The 17,721-nt window shown below is 43.6% G+C and overlaps 2 protein-coding genes across 7 annotated transcripts; one reads left to right on the forward strand and one right to left on the reverse strand.

Moving 5' to 3' along the window:
- The first annotated feature begins 1,538 nt into the window (after positions 1-1,538).
- Positions 1,539-5,483, forward strand: PNRC2 (proline rich nuclear receptor coactivator 2). Its single transcript, XM_065857250.2, has 3 exons — positions 1,539-1,709; positions 2,669-2,873; positions 3,313-5,483. The coding sequence occupies exon 3, from the start codon at positions 3,331-3,333 to the stop codon at positions 3,751-3,753; it is 423 nt and encodes a 140-aa protein (XP_065713322.1). The 5' UTR covers positions 1,539-1,709; positions 2,669-2,873; positions 3,313-3,330; the 3' UTR covers positions 3,754-5,483.
- Positions 5,484-6,980: 1,497 nt separating this feature from the next.
- Positions 6,981-17,224, reverse strand: SRSF10 (serine and arginine rich splicing factor 10). Of its 6 annotated transcripts, XM_065856975.2 has the most exons (7): positions 17,008-17,220; positions 14,820-14,926; positions 13,009-13,110; positions 11,893-12,055; positions 11,542-11,595; positions 11,260-11,361; positions 6,981-8,222 (listed from the first exon to the last, which is right to left on the reverse strand). In XM_065856975.2, the coding sequence occupies exons 1-7, from the start codon at positions 17,070-17,072 to the stop codon at positions 8,204-8,206; spliced, it is 612 nt and encodes a 203-aa protein (XP_065713047.1). In that variant the 5' UTR covers positions 17,073-17,220; the 3' UTR covers positions 6,981-8,203. The 6 variants fall into 6 exon arrangements, with proteins under 6 accessions (XP_065713047.1, XP_065713049.1, XP_065713048.1 ...); XM_065856977.2 differs by lacking the exon at positions 11,260-11,361 and having other exon boundaries at positions 11,542-11,592; positions 17,008-17,221; XM_065856976.2 differs by lacking the exon at positions 11,260-11,361 and having other exon boundaries at positions 17,008-17,218.
- Positions 17,225-17,721: the final 497 nt, after the last annotated feature.

The raw sequence follows: 17,721 nt of genomic DNA on the forward strand, positions 1-17,721 counted from the left end.
GAATGTTTGTGTATTGTTTGTAAGTACTTTTCTCCCACCCCAGAGTTGATTAAACTGAATGAGTTTCTCTTAGTTTTCCTTTTAAAGTTCTTTTTTCGGTCCTTATGGAGGGCACAGTGCCTGACCCAGTGCTGGGAGCTCTTAGAGTGCACAGGTTTCTTGTGAAAATGTAATTTTGATTAAGGGTAAAGGCCAAATCTTGTGAGTTTCAGTGGAAATAATTAGTGGCTATGAACAGCAGCTGGCACCAGGGGCTCCGCAGCTTTGGTTCCCTTCCCACAACAGGAGTTAAAAATGCAGGAAGCTTTCCCCTTCGCGGATTTGCCTGCATTTTAAAAGTGTCTCTAAATAATTTTTAACAATGTCACATTTTAACATTCTTAACAAAAAAAAAAAAAAAAGCAGGTGTGGGACATGGGCTTGACAAACCCCTCACTTGGAGATACATTTGGTGACTTGAAAGCTGCGGGGATCCCTGCTGAGCTGGGGTTTGCTCTTTGTTCAGTGAATCCTCTCACAGCCGGAGATTTTTTTTGTTGTTGTTAATTGTTTCACCACTTTGAAGGCCCAAGCGGCAGCTGGCACGGCCACCCCCCTACCTTTTGTTGTGTTAATTCCCGAGTGAAGGGGGAAGGTCGCTGCCCAGCCGGGGGTTTGTGGAGAGCAGCCCGGGCAATGTGTCCTTGTGGCCAGGAAGCCAATGGTACCTGGGGTGGGTTAGAAGGGGGTGGTCAGTAGGTCAGAGAGGTTCTCCTGCCCCTCTGCTCTGCCCTGGGGAGACCACACCTGGAATATTGTGTCCAGTTGTGGCCCCTCAGTTCCAGAAGGACAGGGAACTGCTGGAGAGAGTCCAGCGCAGCCACCAAGATGCTGGAGGGAGTGGAGCATCTCCCGTGTGAGGAAAGGCTGAGGGAGCTGGGGCTCTGGAGCTGGAGAAGAGGAGACTGAGGGGGGACTCATTCATGGGGATCAGTATGGAAAGGGGCAGTGTCAGGAGGATGGAGCCAGGCTCTTCTGGGTGACAACCAGTGACAGGACAAGGGGCAATGGGTGCAAACTGGAACACAGGAGGTTCCACTTAAAGATGAGAAGAAACTTGTTGGGGGTGAGGGTGGCAGAGCCTGGCCCAGGCTGCCCAGGGAGGTTGTGGAGTCTCCTTCTCTGCAGACATTCAAACCCGCCTGGACACCTTCCTGTGGAACCTCAGCTGGGTGTTCCTGCTCCATGGGGGGATTGCACTGGATGAGCTTTCCAGGTCCCTTCCAAGCCCTGACATTCTGGGATTCTGTAACCCGGGGGTTGCGGACGGCCCGGTTTCCAGACGAAGCTCCGCGGCCGCTCTCCCGAGCTGCCCTGCGCTGAGGAGATTCAAACAACAGCCCCGCCCGCCCACGGAGGCCAGTCTGCCCCGTCTCCTCCCAGCAACAAGGCGGGGCTTGATTTTGATTGGCGGAGGGAGCGGACAGCGCGCTCCTACTGGCTGGAGTGGCGTAGCCTGGTGAGGGGGGTGGAGGGTGAGTGGGTTATACGGCGTAGGGAAGCGGCGGCCATTTTGTGTAGGAGGTAGAGGGGCAGCGGCGGAGGGGCTCGGGTCGTGGTTTGCGTCGTGGGTGTCGAAGAGTGACGGCGGAGGAACAGCGGGGTCGGTTCTTAAAGGCCCGTGTGTGTGTGTATCTGTGCTGTCGTGCGAACGAGACGGACAGAAGTCGGTAAGGGCGGAGCGGTGCGGGTGCTGTGGCCGCCATGTTGTGCTCGCTGGGCCGCCCCATTGTTGGGGGAGCGGGGACGGGGGTTCCCGGCTCCACCGGGGTTCTGGCGGGACGAGGAGCTGGGGGCTGCGGGCGAAATAAAGATATAAAGTTTGGAGACAAACGCTGGGCCTGTGAGGGCCGCTCCGGTGGAAACAAACAAGCTTTGTTCGTGCCAGTGACGTTACCTCAGCCCTTGATTTCCAGCTCTCGCCTTGTGGCTAAAACTAAGATGGGCGGCTCTTCTTGGAGCTGTGGGGATAAATGGGCTGGGGGTGCCTGGGACTCCGAAGTGACACGTCGATTAGGGAGAGGTGAACAGACTGGAGTGCTTAAAATATTAAATATGATTTCAGAAGAGGACGACCCGTGGGGTAAACAGGAAATTGTTTTAAGAGTTAAAGAGGAATTGCTTTGCTAAGGAAGGTTAAAGCATAAAGTGACACTGAGCAGTGGAGCTGTGCTGCCGTGGGCGGAGGAGGCTTTGGGGCTTCATGGGGGTGTTGGGACATTGGGGGTCAGGAATTGTGCTTTTCAGGGTTTCTTTGTGCTGAGGAGAGATGCATTGAAGCTCTAGTTCCCTATATTTTCCAGTGTATTAGTGTATTTGACCTTTTTTTTCCTATTAAAGGATAAGATCCTTGCTTGCCTATTGAAATACTTATTAAGATATATAGAGAGCATGATAAATACACTGTTCTTTATGAAATACTAAGTATGATGGTGAAGTTTATACAGAGTAGGATAAATACTGCCATCTTTGCATTTTTTTTTTAGTTTGAAATGCATGGTCATCTTTAACAAATAAGAAACCCAACTGACTTTCTGAATTAGTTCAGCTGCCTTTTCCTCCCTCCAAATTTGGAAGAGAAACTATTGTTTCCTGAACCTGAATTGAAACTTCTTTCTCATTCATGCAGCGGGACTTCTCCTTCGGAGCGTCTGTGCCGAGAATCCGATGTTGGGCTCGGCTCCCTGGCTGAATACAGCAGATCAGCCCATGAAAACTTCGATTCCTGGCCAAAGGAAGGAGTCCAGCGAAAGGCAGCACCTGCTTTTTCAGGCTTGGAAGCAAGAAAGGGGGCAAGAGTTGGAGAGTGCGGAATCTGAGAAGACAACTGAAAGGTAAATGGGGTGGGAGGGGAATGTGGGGTGAGCTGAAGGTGCGATAGGATCTGCCCGGTTGCTTTGGAAATTCAGTTACAAATCAATGCTTTTCCCTTTGAGGTTGTTTTCAGGACACTTTAGGTTAATCAGAGTAATCCTGGCATGTAGTGGAAAGACTGGGGAGTGGCTTTATCAGTGCAAACTTTGCCCAGATCTTGAGGTGTAAAAATGCTTGGTTTAAGTGTCTTTGGGATTGAATACTAACACTGTATTTTTATGAGCAACACGTGCTTCACATTCTTCCAGTAACAGCTTTTGCGGAGAAGTGTATTTAGTAGTCAGATCTGAGTTTGTTTAGATTTATTTCAGTTCCTTTCCTTAGAATTCTCTGCCTATTTTCTATTTTAAAAAACAGTAGCAATGCAAACTCCACCGACTTCTCCCCCTGTTTTTACAGGTGACATTGAAGTTGAAGATGGGTGGTGGAGAAAGATTCAACATTCCAGTTCCCCAGTCTAGAAATACCACCAAGAACCATCAGCAGCTTAAAAACAGGCAGAAGAATAAAGACCAGAATTCGCAGATGAAGACCTACATGAAGAAAGAGAGAGGACATGGATGCAACTCGTCATCTGGTGCATGGCAGGCCATGCAAAAAGGGGGAAAGAACAATGTTCATTTCCCCAACAATCAAAATTGGAGTCCTGCTTTATCGAATCGCAACCTGTTTTTCACACCTCAAACCAATCAGAACTATGCTGGAGCAAAATTTAGTGAGCCGCCCTCACCAAGTGTTCTTCCCAAGCCACCAAGTCACTGGGTACCCGTTTCTTTTAAACCTTCTGATAAAGAAATGATGACATTTCAGCTTAAAACATTACTTAAAGTCCAGGCTTGAGATACAACTTTTCATATTTGTAAAGTTATTTAAATTTACAGGGTTTCAAATTTGAGAGTTTTAAGTCCAGTGCCCAGCTGTACAGAGCTGGATGTTCTTGCTGCATGGAATAGAAGGGGCTGGACGTTTACATTCCCTTCCTGTTTTACCTCCAAAATTGTGTGCTGTGTTCACTGTGAAATAGGTATTTGCTCTACAATCAAATTCTGGACAGTCACCATTTATTGTATTTATTGTAAGAGTAAATGGGACTGCCTCAAAATTGGAATTGTGACTACTTTTTGGTGTTAGAAAACCAGCTTTTACCTAACTTAATGCAGCATTAACTGGGAAAAAAATGCACTGAAAGCTTTAGGCAGGTACTTTGCTGCCTTTTCAAATGGATAGTTAATAAAAACTGCAGATTTGCCAAGGAGAAAAGACCCCACCTGGGCACTAGATAAACCACATTGTCTTATTTGGCACTTTTGGATTGATGGACAAACATTTTAAGCCTGTGACTAAAATGGGGTTATAGGAAGCATATTGGTGTGTGTTCCTGCAGGGAGATCTGAAACACCAGGGAGCTCTGAAGCTGTCTGTGTCCAGCTCTATTTCCCAGTTAATGACGCTGCATTGCCAGGTGACTGCCAAAAATAAGATATCAAAAAATTCTTTGTATTCCGATTGCACTGATGACTTTTAAAATGCATTTTTGTGTTATTAAAATAGTGACAAATGTGCTTAAATTGGTTACCCTGTAATGATTAAGTTACAGTAGCTTGTGGCAGGTATTAATGTTCTCATAGGGAAGACAGAGCCATGTAAATAAATGTAAGACTTTGTAGCATATGTAAATTGATGCTGGGCTTTCCTGCACAGAAGTATTTTTAGTACAAAACTGCTGAATGTAAGATGATTTAAAAAAAAATAATTATTTTGTTTAAAAAAAGGACATTTGTGGCTGTGCCATTGCACTTAACATACAGTGGATACGCATGTTTTACTTGGTTGTGAACTCATTTTTAAAGTAAACTTGGTGCAAAAAAGGCTTATTTAGAATTTTGTAATAAAATTTAAAAAAAAAAAATTAAAAAAAGCTGCTGAATTTGAAGATTAATGTTCTGAATGTATCACAGAGGTGTGTATTTAATGGTCAAAACACACCAAGCATAAGGTGTTCAAAATCAAATTGGATGTTTCACAAGAAATACAAAGGGCTGAGGGTTTGGGTGTTTAAGGAATTTGGAGATATTGGAACAGTGTTTCTATTTCTAAAATCAGTCAATGCTACAAGGTTATTTTGTCCCCGGATGTGGGAATTTGTGAGTGTTGAGCTGGGGTGGCTGCCAGCGCAGCTCCAGGTGCTGTCACAGGTCGGTTGTTTCTGTTCCAGGACCAACTGACCTGTGACAACACATCGCAAGGTTCTTTTAAAATGCGGGAACTAATAAAACAAAACCACAAACTTTACCTTGAAAGGGAGTTTTGCAGATTGTGACATGATCTTTAAAATGTTCTGTACATTCAAAATTCATTGGCAGCTTGTTGCATGTTTACAAATCTTAACACTCCAAATAAGATGGAATTGGCAGTTGTTAAACTTCATGTTTTTGTGACCTGGACATTCACCAGCAAAGGAGCTGTTTCCCAGTTACAATTGTGTGTATTCAAATTGTCAATTACTAATGGTCTATGTACAAATTGGAAACAACACAAAATTTAAATAAAAAACTTTTCACCCCCTAAAAGCATCTACTGGTTTTAAGATGGTGATGGAAAAGTGACACTATGGTATTTTGGCAGCTCAAGGGTTCTATAAAACTCTTAACGCTTCAGCAGATGGATTAATGTATTTAAATTTTGTATCCTTAACTGGCAAGAAAGTCTTCAGAATTGTCTTTATCTGTTAAGAATCTGTAGGTCTGGAAATCCCAATGATTGAGTTTCTTTACCCAGAGTGTGAACACAGGGCTGGAAAACTAACACTGAATTTACTCACAAAGAGGTTCCTCCAGTGCCTTGATGATAACTTTGTGATGCCAAGGGTGGAGGAGCCGACCAGAAGAGGTGCACTGCTGGACCTCATCCTCGCTAACAAGGAGGGGCTGGTTGAAGCGGTAAAGGTTGAGGGCTGCCTTGGTTGCAGCGACCATGAGATGGTGGAGTTCAGGATCTCCTGTGGCAGGAGCAGGATAGCAAGCAGAATTGCAACCCTGGATTTCAGCAAGGCAAACTTTGGCCTTTTCAGGCCATTACTGGGGGAAATGCCATGAGCAAGGCTGCTTGAAGGGAAAGGGGCCCAAGAGAGTTGGTCAGTGTTCAGGGACTGTTTCTACTGGGCACAAGATCAGAGCATCTGACACGTAGGAAGTCAAGGAAGGGAGCCAGGAGACCTGTGTGGTTAAACAGGGAACTGCTGGGTGTGCTCAAGTGGAAGAGGAGAGTTTATAGATCATGGGAGGGGCTGGCCACTTTGGGAGAATATAAAGCTGTTGTGAGAGGGTGTAGGGAGGCAACTAGGAAAGCTAAGGCCTCCTTAGAATTAAACCTGGTGAGAGGGGTCAAGGACAACAGGAAGAGCTTTTTCCAATACATGGCAGATTAACAGTAGAGGCAATGTAGGCCCACTGATGAACGAGGTGGGTGCCCTGGTGACAGAAGATACAGAGAAGGCAGAGTTACTGAACGCCTTCTCTGTCTCTGTCTACTCTGCCAGGGGCTGTCCTGAGGAGCCCCGCACCGCTGAGGCCCCAGAGGCAGTCAGGACAGTGGAGGAGTTTGCCTGGGTTGATGAGGACTGGGTTAGGGAGCAGTGAGGCAATCTGGACATCCACAAATCCGTGGGTCCGGATGGGATGCACCCACTGGTGCTGAGGGAGCTGGCTGAGGTCATTGCTGGACCGCTCTCCATCATCTTTGCCAAGTCTTGGGAAACGGGAGAGGTGCCTGAGGACTGGAGGAAAGCAAATGTCACTGCAGTCTTCAAAAAGGGTAAGAAGGAGGACCCGGGGAACTCTAGACTGGTCAGCCTCACCTCCATCTACTGGGAAACCAGTGCTGCTGAGGGGCTATTGGGCTCTGCCTAGCAAAGCCAGACTTGCAAGCGGACAAGCTTAAGCTCAGCCCAGCTGTGATCCCACTCTCTGCTCTGCTGGGTCAGAGGGAACTTCTTGGGTGTTCGGTGCTCGGGGACCCATCTCCATCAGACTATGGCTGCGTTAATTAAGTCAGAAGGTGCTCTCGAGTTATAGTCAAAACTTGTACATTTTATTCCCAATTCACAGGGTTATTTGCACAGATGGAACACAAAACTCAAGAAGAAAGGATGTGTATGAATAAAACATTAGCATCTTTTGATCAAACACACTACAGGGTACATAGTCTTCCCTTCCTAAATAATCTCATCAGTAAGAGCATCTTCAGACAAATATTATAGCAATGGACTACAGACTTTTAAAGCAAGTTACAAGATAAATGGAGAAACCCAGCAATTATTAATGGGTAATTATGTCCTAAAAATGTGTAAGTTTATCCCTTTGTACTTCAAAGTGTTAATCTGCAACATTCCTGCCAAAAAAAAATCAAGTAGCAGTGCTGCGATGTAGATCGATCCAACTGCCCTTCTCTGAACACAGTTCAAGCTGTTACCCAGACTACACAGCAAGAAAAAAAAGCAGCTCTTTCCAAGGAGAGCTCAAAATAACATTTAAACTGAAAATTCCACTTTGAATAAAGCCATTATACTGTACATTGAAACATCTTTAAAGACATAGAAAGGATAACATTTAGCTTTCAGAGACCAGCCTATTATAGTCCCTAATTGAGACACCCAGCTACTTAAACACTAAATTTAATATCTTTTAATTACCAGTTGGGTGCATGGACTTTTGGTGAAAAAGAAGTTCCAACAGAGCCTTCTATTACTGCTGAGATAATCAATCCGCTGCAGATACTTAGGAGCACAGCCATTAACTTTCAGCAGAGTTGTTTTTTTACATACTACTTCAATTCTACATATTTTGCAGGAATGACAAAAATCTAGTTTACCACAGGAAAAAAAAAACCCATCCGAATTCGCACCGTTCTTGAGACTCCACAAGAAAGATGCCTATACGTGATCTTTTGTAGCCTGCGTGTTGTTCTTGCATTCCAGCTGTGCATAACCTGCGGGTAGCTTGCACCAGACAGGCTACTGCTTTTTGGTTTTTAGACCAGGACTAAAATACCTGCATCAAGGGAGATGTTTATCTAGATGGGCTGTGGCTTGACTTGCGTGAATGCGTGAACATTCCCTGCCCTTTTTGGCCACATCCTGCTAACTCGGTCCCCAACTGAAAGGCCCACAGAACAGCTTCTTCACAATTTTTCCATGGGAGCAAGAACTAGGACAACATCTTTATTCATGCACTCTTGAAACATCGTGGGTTTGTGTTCGGCTTTTCTGGCTTGTTCATATACACAAGTCAAGTCAAAGTTTAGTCCTACCTCTGGGAGAGAAAGAAAGAACCATCAGAACTGGCAGATACTACATTATACTTGCAATGAACTGGATTTTCAAAACAAAAAGTATTAAACTGTGCTATATATAAATGTTGAGGCACACAATATAAGGACATGTTGACAGAATCAAGTTACTGTTACTCGGCAGTTTGAGATGAGAACCTCAGCCTGGACACAGATTTCTCCTCCCTCCTCCCCACCCATCCAGCTGTAACTCTGGCTGGACTAACGAGAACAGTAATTACAGCACCCCCTTGCAGGCTGCCGACAGAACCACCACAGCTTTCCCACACCACAGTCAGGTGGACCATATTTAAGCAGGATTTTAGTCTGGACAACTCTGTTTAAGAGAGCTGAAAAAGGGTGGGGGGTTCTGCTGTGACGAGCCGTATTTATGGCTGGATAATCACAGCTCGACTTAAAGTGTAACGGTGGCTTTATCAAAGCAATTAAGAGCTTTACTGAGGTCTTTCATTCATTCATTTCATTCGGTGGCATAAGAAGAACTAGTTGTAAATACAAGTGCCAAGAGGCAGCTTGAGTTTTAAAAGTCATCAGCAAAGTTTTACCACCTTGTAGAGAACCGCTGCTGGCACAATTTTTGATACGGCAAATATAAATCGATAAGGTGATAAGAGAAATTTGGCTCTATATGGTTTGAAGTAGTTCATAACCTGGCTAATCATATCTGAACTATAACCATTGGGAAGTCCATCCAGCAAGAACAGAAGCTAATGGAAAAGTAATTTCAATATATTAGACTAAAACACATGCTTATCGTTCTTATTTTGTCTAGTACCCCTTTTAAAATGTGAAATGATATTTATTCGGACATGAAACAATAAATTCCTGGCTTGACTGAAATACCATAGTAAGGATTTTACTCCATAAGGGATGCACAGCTCTACTGACCGTGCTCTGGAGTCAAATTCTACAGCTACAATAATTCCAGTGGATCAGTATTTCCTTCATTTTTTTATTACAGCATGTTTGCTAAATTTACAGCAAGCAGAAAATAAGCTGGGTCTTTAGGTATTTTGATCAAAACATCGATGTTTTAAAGGTAGTACACAATATTTGTTAAAAAGAACATATAAAAATACCTTTTTAGAAGCCTCTATAAGAAAGGAAATACAAAGTTTAATCCCACAACTTTCCTCTGCTAGAGCTGCACGCTACTGCTACAGTTTTAAATAGACTTTTTGCTGTTTTTTAAACTATACATCCAGGAAAGTCTACAAAATTAAAGGAACGTGCATATAAATGATTGCATAGCGGAACATGAACATTAACTGCAAACAGTAAAGAAAAAATTAGAAAGACTATCAAATGTACAAAGGTTCTAGAATCAAGCCCCTAAGCACGTTCCACTGCTGATTCCAAAGCCATCTGCGTTTCTTCAAAGGCCCTGCTGAGAACACTAAACCCCAAACCTAAGACATTGCTCTAAAAAGGAACTTGTGGAAATCAATGTCTTTATATGCTACTACATGAGACAGCAAGAACTCCGGGTGTTTGATGCTGCCTTTTGAAGGTAACTAGAAAAAACGATGCCAAAAGCCATTTTCATCACAAAGTATTTGCCTTCTAGAGAAATACTGGTAAGATTACACACTGGTTTTGTTATTGTTCACATTCAGTTCACTAAATATAGTGTATTAGTGAGAACTAAATAGCTAGAGATGCAGCTCTTGTTCATATCCAGCTTCAAACGTTTGTTCTTAAGGAAAATGAAATCTTGTAACCAAACCACTATCTGTTCCCAGGAAGAAGTGATTCAGGCTTGCTTGACCCAATACTGTTTGCAGTGTAAACGCAAGCCTTGGCTACTCCGGAAGAGAGATGGCTACAGTTTTATACCTAGGAATACACCAACTAACCACAGGAGTCATTGGCATAAAGTTTAGTTCTTATATACTGTACACACACAACTCGAAACAATCTACCGGTATCTAACAGCAGGAAAACTAAGCAATTTTATGGTTAACTGCTCACTAAAATTTAGAATAGATACAAAAACTGCATAAAATGTACACACAACCTAATACTTAGTCGCTCTGCCATTTCCTGCAATCTGAATTTAATTTTCCATTTCAAGGTGCAGGGTTTTTTCCCCTCGCACATTCAGTACAAGCAGCCAGGTCAAAGCAGTGAAGCCTCGATCCTGATGATCCTGACACTGCACGATCTCTGAATGAGCTCCCAAGACCAACTCTCTCCCCATGTCGTACACGCAATGTTAGTACCATCTCTGCGGATGGCAGGGTTAAAGAGAAACCTCAAAAACCTCTCTCCTCCTTGTGTCAGCGGGCACGGAGAACACAGAAACCTGCCTTTGAACAATGGGAACATAAACCGGCCAGGCTGCGTTTCGCAGCAGTCAGTGTTGCGCTACGGCTGTCCAGTTTTCCGGTTTCATCCCAAAATCGAGCATCAAAAACCAAGTTAAACAGTTGGTTTAACTGTTCAGCACAAACTGATATCGATTTCTCTACGGGTATGACATTTTTAATGTTGCAAGTTACGATCAATCAAGTCATCACCAATATCTAAGCACTAAAAATGCAAATCTTTACAAAAATATACATAGAGACACCACAACCAAATCAGTAGCTGCCCATAACATTTAACCAAATGGACATTCTCTCTCTCTCTCTCTCTTTCAGTGGCCTCTCAACACTGTTTTAGTTTTAACCATTGTCGGCTACAGGGAAAACTGACAAAGAAAGTATTTTAGCACTGTTGCAACATCATATTCCTGATAATTTAAGTAAACTGAACTGTGTGTAAATGAATCTTACATGCCTAAAACCAACGTGGATACACTGTTAGTGGCCACTGGACTTGGGACTAGTCCATGACCTGGATCTGGATTTGGACCTAGATCTAGAATGTGATCTTGACTGTGATTTGGATCTAGCTGGTTCTTTTTTTCTCGACTCCTTTTCATATCTTGAGCTGGACTTATAGTGTGTTTTAGAATCTGTTTTAGAGGTGCCTCTAGTTTTGGTGTGAGATGCAGACCTAGACCGTGACTTAGCCTTCATTTCTTTCTTGGGCTGTGACTTGGATCGTGATCTTGAATTGGACTTAGATCTTGAAAAAGATCGATTGCGGTGTTTGAACCTATCAGAATAAAGGGGAGAGAGGAGATTTGAATGTAAAAACACTATTCTTAGACATCTAGTACATTAAAAATTGTTTACCATTTTTTTTTTTTTTTGCAGGAGAAACTTTTTTTTAACCTATAGTTAAAGGAATACAGTGATCTAGTTTGCAATTTAAAGGGTGTAAAAAGTGTTTTACCTATCATTGTCCGAATGGCTTCTGCTACGCCGAGGTCTTCCAGTAGGTCTACTGCTAAAAAGGTACATCAGAAAAAGTAAACGGTGACAAATACCTATGTTTGTATACAAATGCTTAATAAATTCTTTTTAAGCTGTGCATTTGCTTTTAGTTACTCTTCAACGCAGCACAGAATAATTTCATTCAATACTTCTGATTTGATGTAGCATGCAAGATATTTAACTCCCACAAGTAATTACAAGGTGAGTATAGAAAAAGACTACTCATAATTTTAACAATTAAATAGTCAGTGTGGCATTTCTCCTCCACCAGCCTGCTGTGCAGTTGAAGCCAAACACACGCTACACTTACTTTCTGGGACTATACGATCTTCTATAGCTGTAATCAAAAGAACGACTTCTAGATCGTCTCCTTTCGTAACTCCGACTCCTAGATCGCCTGTATCTGTCATAGTCATCGTAACGAGAAGAACTGTACAGGTTTCTCCCTTCCTTGGCTTTCATTTGATTTGGTGCTGTAAAAAAATAGCAATATTTTAATGTAATATCTGTATCTATCTATATATTAATAATATGTATAAGACTAACAGATAGAAAAGAGGTAAGTTCTTTACAAGTATCTGTTCAGAAGTCAAGGAAGGGAGCCAGGAGACCTGTGTGGTTAAACAGGGAACTGGTGGGCATGCTCAAGTGGAAGAGGAGAGTTTATAGATCATGGAAGGAGGGGCTGGCCACCTCGGGAGAATACAAGGTATAGGGGAAAAGGACCTGGGGGTCCTGGTGGACAGCAGCATGAGCCAGCACTGGGCCCTTGTGGCCAGGAAGGCCAATGGTACCTGGGGTGGATTAGAAGGGGGTGGTCAGTAGGTCAGAGAGGTTCTCCTGCCCCTCTGCTCTGCCCTGGGGAGACCACACCTGGAATATTGTGTCCAGTTGTGGCCCCTCAGTTCCAGAAGGACAGGGAACTGCTGCAGAGAGTCCAGCGCAGCCACCAAGATGCTGAAGGGAGTGGAGCATCTCCCATGTGAGGAAAGGCTGAGGGAGCTGGGGCTCTGGAGTTGGACAAGAGGAGACTGAGGGGGGACTCATTCATGGGGATCAATATGGAAAGGGGGAGTGTCAGGAGGATGGAGCCAGGCTCTTCTGGGTGACAACCAGTGACAGGACAAGGGGCAATGGGTTCAAATTGGAACATAGGAGGTTCCACTTAAATTTGAGAAGAAACTTCTCAGTGAGGGTGACAGAACACTGGCCCAGGCTGCCCAGGGAGGTTGTGGAGTCTCCTTCTCTGCAGACATTCAAACCCGCCTGGACACCTTCCTGTGGAACCTCAGCTGGGTGTTCCTGCTCCATGGGGGGATTGGATTGGATGATCTTTCGAGGTCTCTTCCAACCCCTGACATTCTGTGATTATACTGGAACTTTAAGGTTAAAAATCAGTCTAATGAAACACACACAAGGCACTTACTCTTCCGATCCCCCTGTGCAAACTGGATTTCTATTTGCCGACCACAAATCCACTTTCGATCCAAATTATGGAGAGCATCCTCTGCATCACGGACATCTTCAAATGTGGTGAGTGTTAAGGTACTTGGGAATTTGAGCAGTTTACAGATTTGGTATTTAAAATAAAAACAAAAATACCAGTTATTTTCCAATTTTACTTTTTTTTTTTTTAAGTTCTATTGGTCGTGCTACAGTACACACTAGTAAATTTATTATTTTTTTATTAACCACCAGCTATCTAAGAACTCCTATACTAAAATTAAAATCTCATCTTATGATCATGAACTTATCCATAAGCAGTTGCTATGCAATACTCTTAACTTTTTTCTTCTCCCACTTGTACTTATGCAAGGCAAAAAACCCGGTATCCTTTTAAAATACATTTGTTAATGGTCATTCAGGTCTGTCCACTACATTGACTTTACGAAAATTAAACCCTAGCTCTTAAATTATGCTAGGTATACCAACAATAAAAATTAACAAGTGTCTAATTATTTAAAATAAAGCCTCCCCCCACCCCTCCCCAATTTTTAAGTTTAAATTATGTAATGCCAGACCTTGAAGAGTCTGAGATAAAAATCACACACTAAACCCCCTGCGCTGTCAGTCAGGTCAGGTGTTCAATAACACAGACATTACTAATTTACTAAAGTTAATCTGTGAGACTGACCACTACTGTAATTCACACACCTCCTTCCAGCTGTGACCTGGAAGAAGGAATTGCCTTTCTCCTGGTAGCAACTCAGCTCATCCTCAGCACCACCTGTGCAGAACTAAACCACAGTGCTGTAGGACTAGATCTTGAGAAACCCAGAACTTTCACTCGAGCACAGTTACAATAGCACTCACAAGAGAAATATCACAGGGTTTGTCAACGGACTTAACCAGAATCATTCATCAAATTGCTGCTTACGTGACAAACAGAAGAAAAACTGTTATTCTGTAGGATACATCAGGTATGACTCCTTTAATCTTGGCCACCATTCAACTTCATCTTGACCTTTAACTCTTTAAGTGCTTGTCAGAAGGACTTGTCATGAGATGCTTGGCCAAAAATGACAGATGGCTTTATCTTTTACTTTGAAAAACAACCTTTTCCCCCTTTTGCAGATAAAGCGAAGCTTTGTCTCCCATTATGGCTTGTCCTTCTTCCAGCTTTTCTTTACTTTTTCTTTTCCCAAACTCTCCCTTCTCTTCAAGCCTGATCCTTAAGAGGTCTTTGGCTTGTCTACTTGCCTTAATTGTTGAACTCTACTCTAAAGGTTCTTTCATGCTTTCTCTTTGGGGTCGCCATTACTGTACAGCTTTACATTCTGAGGCAACAACAGAGGACAGTAAATTAGGGGACAATATTAAAGAAAAAACTTCACCTCATTTTTTATACAATCTGATTTTGATCAAGTGATTCCAGTTTCCATTTGTTAAATTAACAATGAATACCAGTCACAGTTCGCTAAGCACAAGTTTACTTACATACCAGTGATAATAAAAACGTGCTAGACAATTTTGAGTCAGTGATAAATTTTCATTTAAATTAGATAGTATTAATTTCAGTGACATAAGCAAGCTTTTATATTACTGGACTTAAGTTTTGCAAAAAGGCAAAGAACAATTGAGAGAAGTTAATCTATGACAATAAACACCACAATATAAGACACTTATTAGATACAACACAAAAGTAAACTGCTGTTTCATTTAGATTTGTTACCTCTCACACAAACTTGAATTTCAAACTTCAACACCCCTCACTAATCAGCCATCTGAAGAAAGGATATTGAACATAAGCAAATCCTCTGGGACGACGAGTGTAGAAGTCAAGTGGAACGTATACATCAACTATAGGTCCATACCGACCAAATTCACGGCGCAAGTCTTCAGACCTAGAATATCACAAATATCTTGTATGGGTTTTTTTTCACTGTTTAAGGTGCTACAAAACATCCCCCCCCCCCAAAAAAAAAAAAAATTGAAAATCTACAACTGATAAGATCATCCACCTCTTTGGAAGCAGTGGGTAGAGGATGCATGTGCCAAAACATGTTTTGAGAAAAGTGTTTGAGCAGTTCATTCCTAAGCAACACGTGGGGCTTCTCTGAAACACTCAAGCCTCAGGATACTTAAGATCCACCCTGGCATTTTGAAACCTGTGTTCAGCACAACTCTACAACAGGAGCGTAAATGAGAAGTGACACATATTAGTCAATTCAATGCAAGATGTGCTAGCAAAGGTGGGCAGAAAGAAAAAAAGAAGGATCTAAGAATTACCGTCATTCAAGTATCTCGTGTAACTCTTGACAGTGCTTTTGTAACACGCATATGCCAACTCGTAGGATCCAAGGAAAGAGTATAATAATAAACCAGTCGCACAAACCCATCTCCATAGAAGAATCAATACTTACAACCACATCAAATAGAACAAAACTTAAGTGAGCAACCACTCGTGCCCTTAGGACAGCTTTTCCAGAGAATGGAGCACTAAACTGCTGAATAGACCTGGAACTACACTTGGAAAAACTACTGTCTCCTCAAACAATAAGTTTCTTAATCACATCAGCTTCTTTACATGTATTTTTGTGTCATTTGAGGACAACAACCTGCATGAGAAAGACCCTGTAACACTCTATTTATGTGGTATAAGTTAATACTATTAATTCCTCTTTCTCATCGTTTGGGAAAGAACATACAGTGCATGAAGTCAATCACAGCAGAAGGGAACTAAACCATCAAGATGTTACAATGAAATCATCTCTAGGAAGAATGTACTGCCTAATCATAAGCTTATGGTGAAAGCCTCAATAAGATCCACATTATTTTCTAAAAGTTTGGAAGCAATAGTTCTCCTTGGCTGTTCTTACAGTAAAACTACCAGAAAGAGGGAAGAAAATTCATGCAAATAGATTTAAAGTTTTTAATTTGAAGCTACTGACGCTTTTGATGACAATAACATTCTTAATTCATTCCATTCCATCGTGCCCACGCTACTGTTATTTGCTGCACAACTTCGGTGCAAGTTGCCCAGGCAGCTAGTTTGAAAACTCGTGCTTGTGTTTTATACAACTAGACCTTGCAGGGATTTCCCTACAAATTCTGCTATAATTAAAAACATAAGAGTGCTCTAATTCACCTGTATATTCTATACTAATATGCTCTAGGAGTGTTTTACAGACAACAAAGGCAAGAGGGACATAATCAACTGGAAAAAAGAAATGGAGAAATCTGGCAGTTTATTTAAAAAATCTAGGTAGTAAATAAAAATCTGTGCAATACACACTTGCAATTTCTAAAAATTCCTTATTAAAAGGTATTTCACTCATTTACTGCATGTATATATACAGAATTTTGCTACAACACAATTTTGAAGGAAAGAGGATTGTTTCTCCCCCTCTACAGAGAGTGAGTGTCACAAGAGGACATGGTACCCAACAATTAATGTAATAACCCTCCACCCCGAACTGGCAGCAATTACCATCCTAACGGAACCAACTACCCCAGGAATATTTCGGGGACACCCGCAGCAAAGGCGCCGTTTTCTCCCTTCTTGGAACAATCGCTTTCAAAGCCCGTTAAAAACTCCAGCGGCGTTGCCAAGGCGGCAGCTCGTCGTGAAAAATCCCGCCTCAATCTCCCGCTGGACAAACTCAAAAAGGCGGGGACCAGAGTTGCACTTTACTCCCGACCCAGCTTTGTTCTGGCTGGATGTTGTTTGGAAACCGACCCTCATGGAGAGGAGGGGAAATAGAACAGCGTGGCGAGGAGGGAGAGGAAAATGGAGAAAGGGGGAGGAAGGCAAGGCACGGAGAAAGGTAAAGGCGAGGAAAGGAGCAGGTTGGACTCTCCCCCTCCCCTCCCGTCGCTCCGGGAGAGCTCCGGTCCCCTCAGGCCTCAGCCGCCGGCGCGGCCTAGCGAGCCCGCCAAAGCCTGCGCCCCCCCCCGCCCCGCGCTGGCACCCGCCCCCACTCACCGGGTGTCGTCGGCCACGTTCCGCACGAACAGCGAGGTGTTGGGGGGGCGCAGGTAACGGGACATGGCGGTGGTTGGACGAGGGAGGGAGGGAACGAGCGGCAGGGCCCAGGCGCTGCGGGGAACCGAGCGGCTGAGGAGACCCCTCCGGAGCAGCACGCAGCGCCACCGCCGCCCGCCCCGCCGGCTCTCGCGAGACTTTCGACGGGGCTTCCGGCGAGAGCGGCCGGCGCCAAAACCCGCTCTCCCCTCACTGCGCCTGCGCCCTCTACTCACCGCGAACGCACGAATGCGCAGGCGCAGTGGGCGCCCCTCCTCAGCGCTGTTTTCCCGCCGAAAAGCGGCAACGTGGCGGCCGGCCCGTCGCTGTGAGGAGAGAAGGAGTCTCATGTTGTCACCCTCGGCCCGTTACTGACTGTAAGGAACGTTTAACAAAGAACTGTTGTTTTTGTATAACTGGCGCCTGACCCCAGCAGGGGGGAAGGGCTGAGAGATATCAGACTATGAATCCTTAGTGTAAAACTGTGAGGGACTGTGGTGGGTCCGTGGATTCCCTGATGGAGGGTATGGAAACAGAAATTAGCCTTGAAGATATTAAGGCCTACACGTGAGAAAGATGGGACTAAAGGAGTATAAGGAGATATTAAGGTGAACCCATGAGAGAGGAGGGAGTAAAAGAGCAACATTGATGATAGCAAAGTTAGCCGATGAGGTG

This window comes from Patagioenas fasciata, chromosome 25 (genome assembly GCF_037038585.1).
Source record: "Patagioenas fasciata isolate bPatFas1 chromosome 25, bPatFas1.hap1, whole genome shotgun sequence".
Taxonomy (NCBI): Eukaryota; Metazoa; Chordata; class Aves; order Columbiformes; family Columbidae; genus Patagioenas; species Patagioenas fasciata.

Excerpts from the sequence above, each read along its gene's own strand:
- PNRC2 (XM_065857250.2), top strand. The coding sequence starts at position 3,331 with ATGGGTGGTGGAGAAAGATTCAACATTCCAGTTCCCCAGTCTAGAAAT.
- SRSF10 (XM_065856972.2), bottom strand. The coding sequence starts at position 17,072 with ATGTCCCGTTACCTGCGCCCCCCCAACACCTCGCTGTTCGTGCGGAAC. Across the intron at positions 13,111-14,819 it reads AGGATTTGCTTATGTTCAAT|TTGAAGATGTCCGTGATGCA; the intron begins ATCCTTTCTTCA and ends CACTCACCACAT. Across the intron at positions 11,596-11,892 it reads AGATCGTATAGTCCCAGAAA|CAGTAGACCTACTGGAAGAC; the intron begins GTAAGTGTAGCG and ends GTACCTTTTTAG.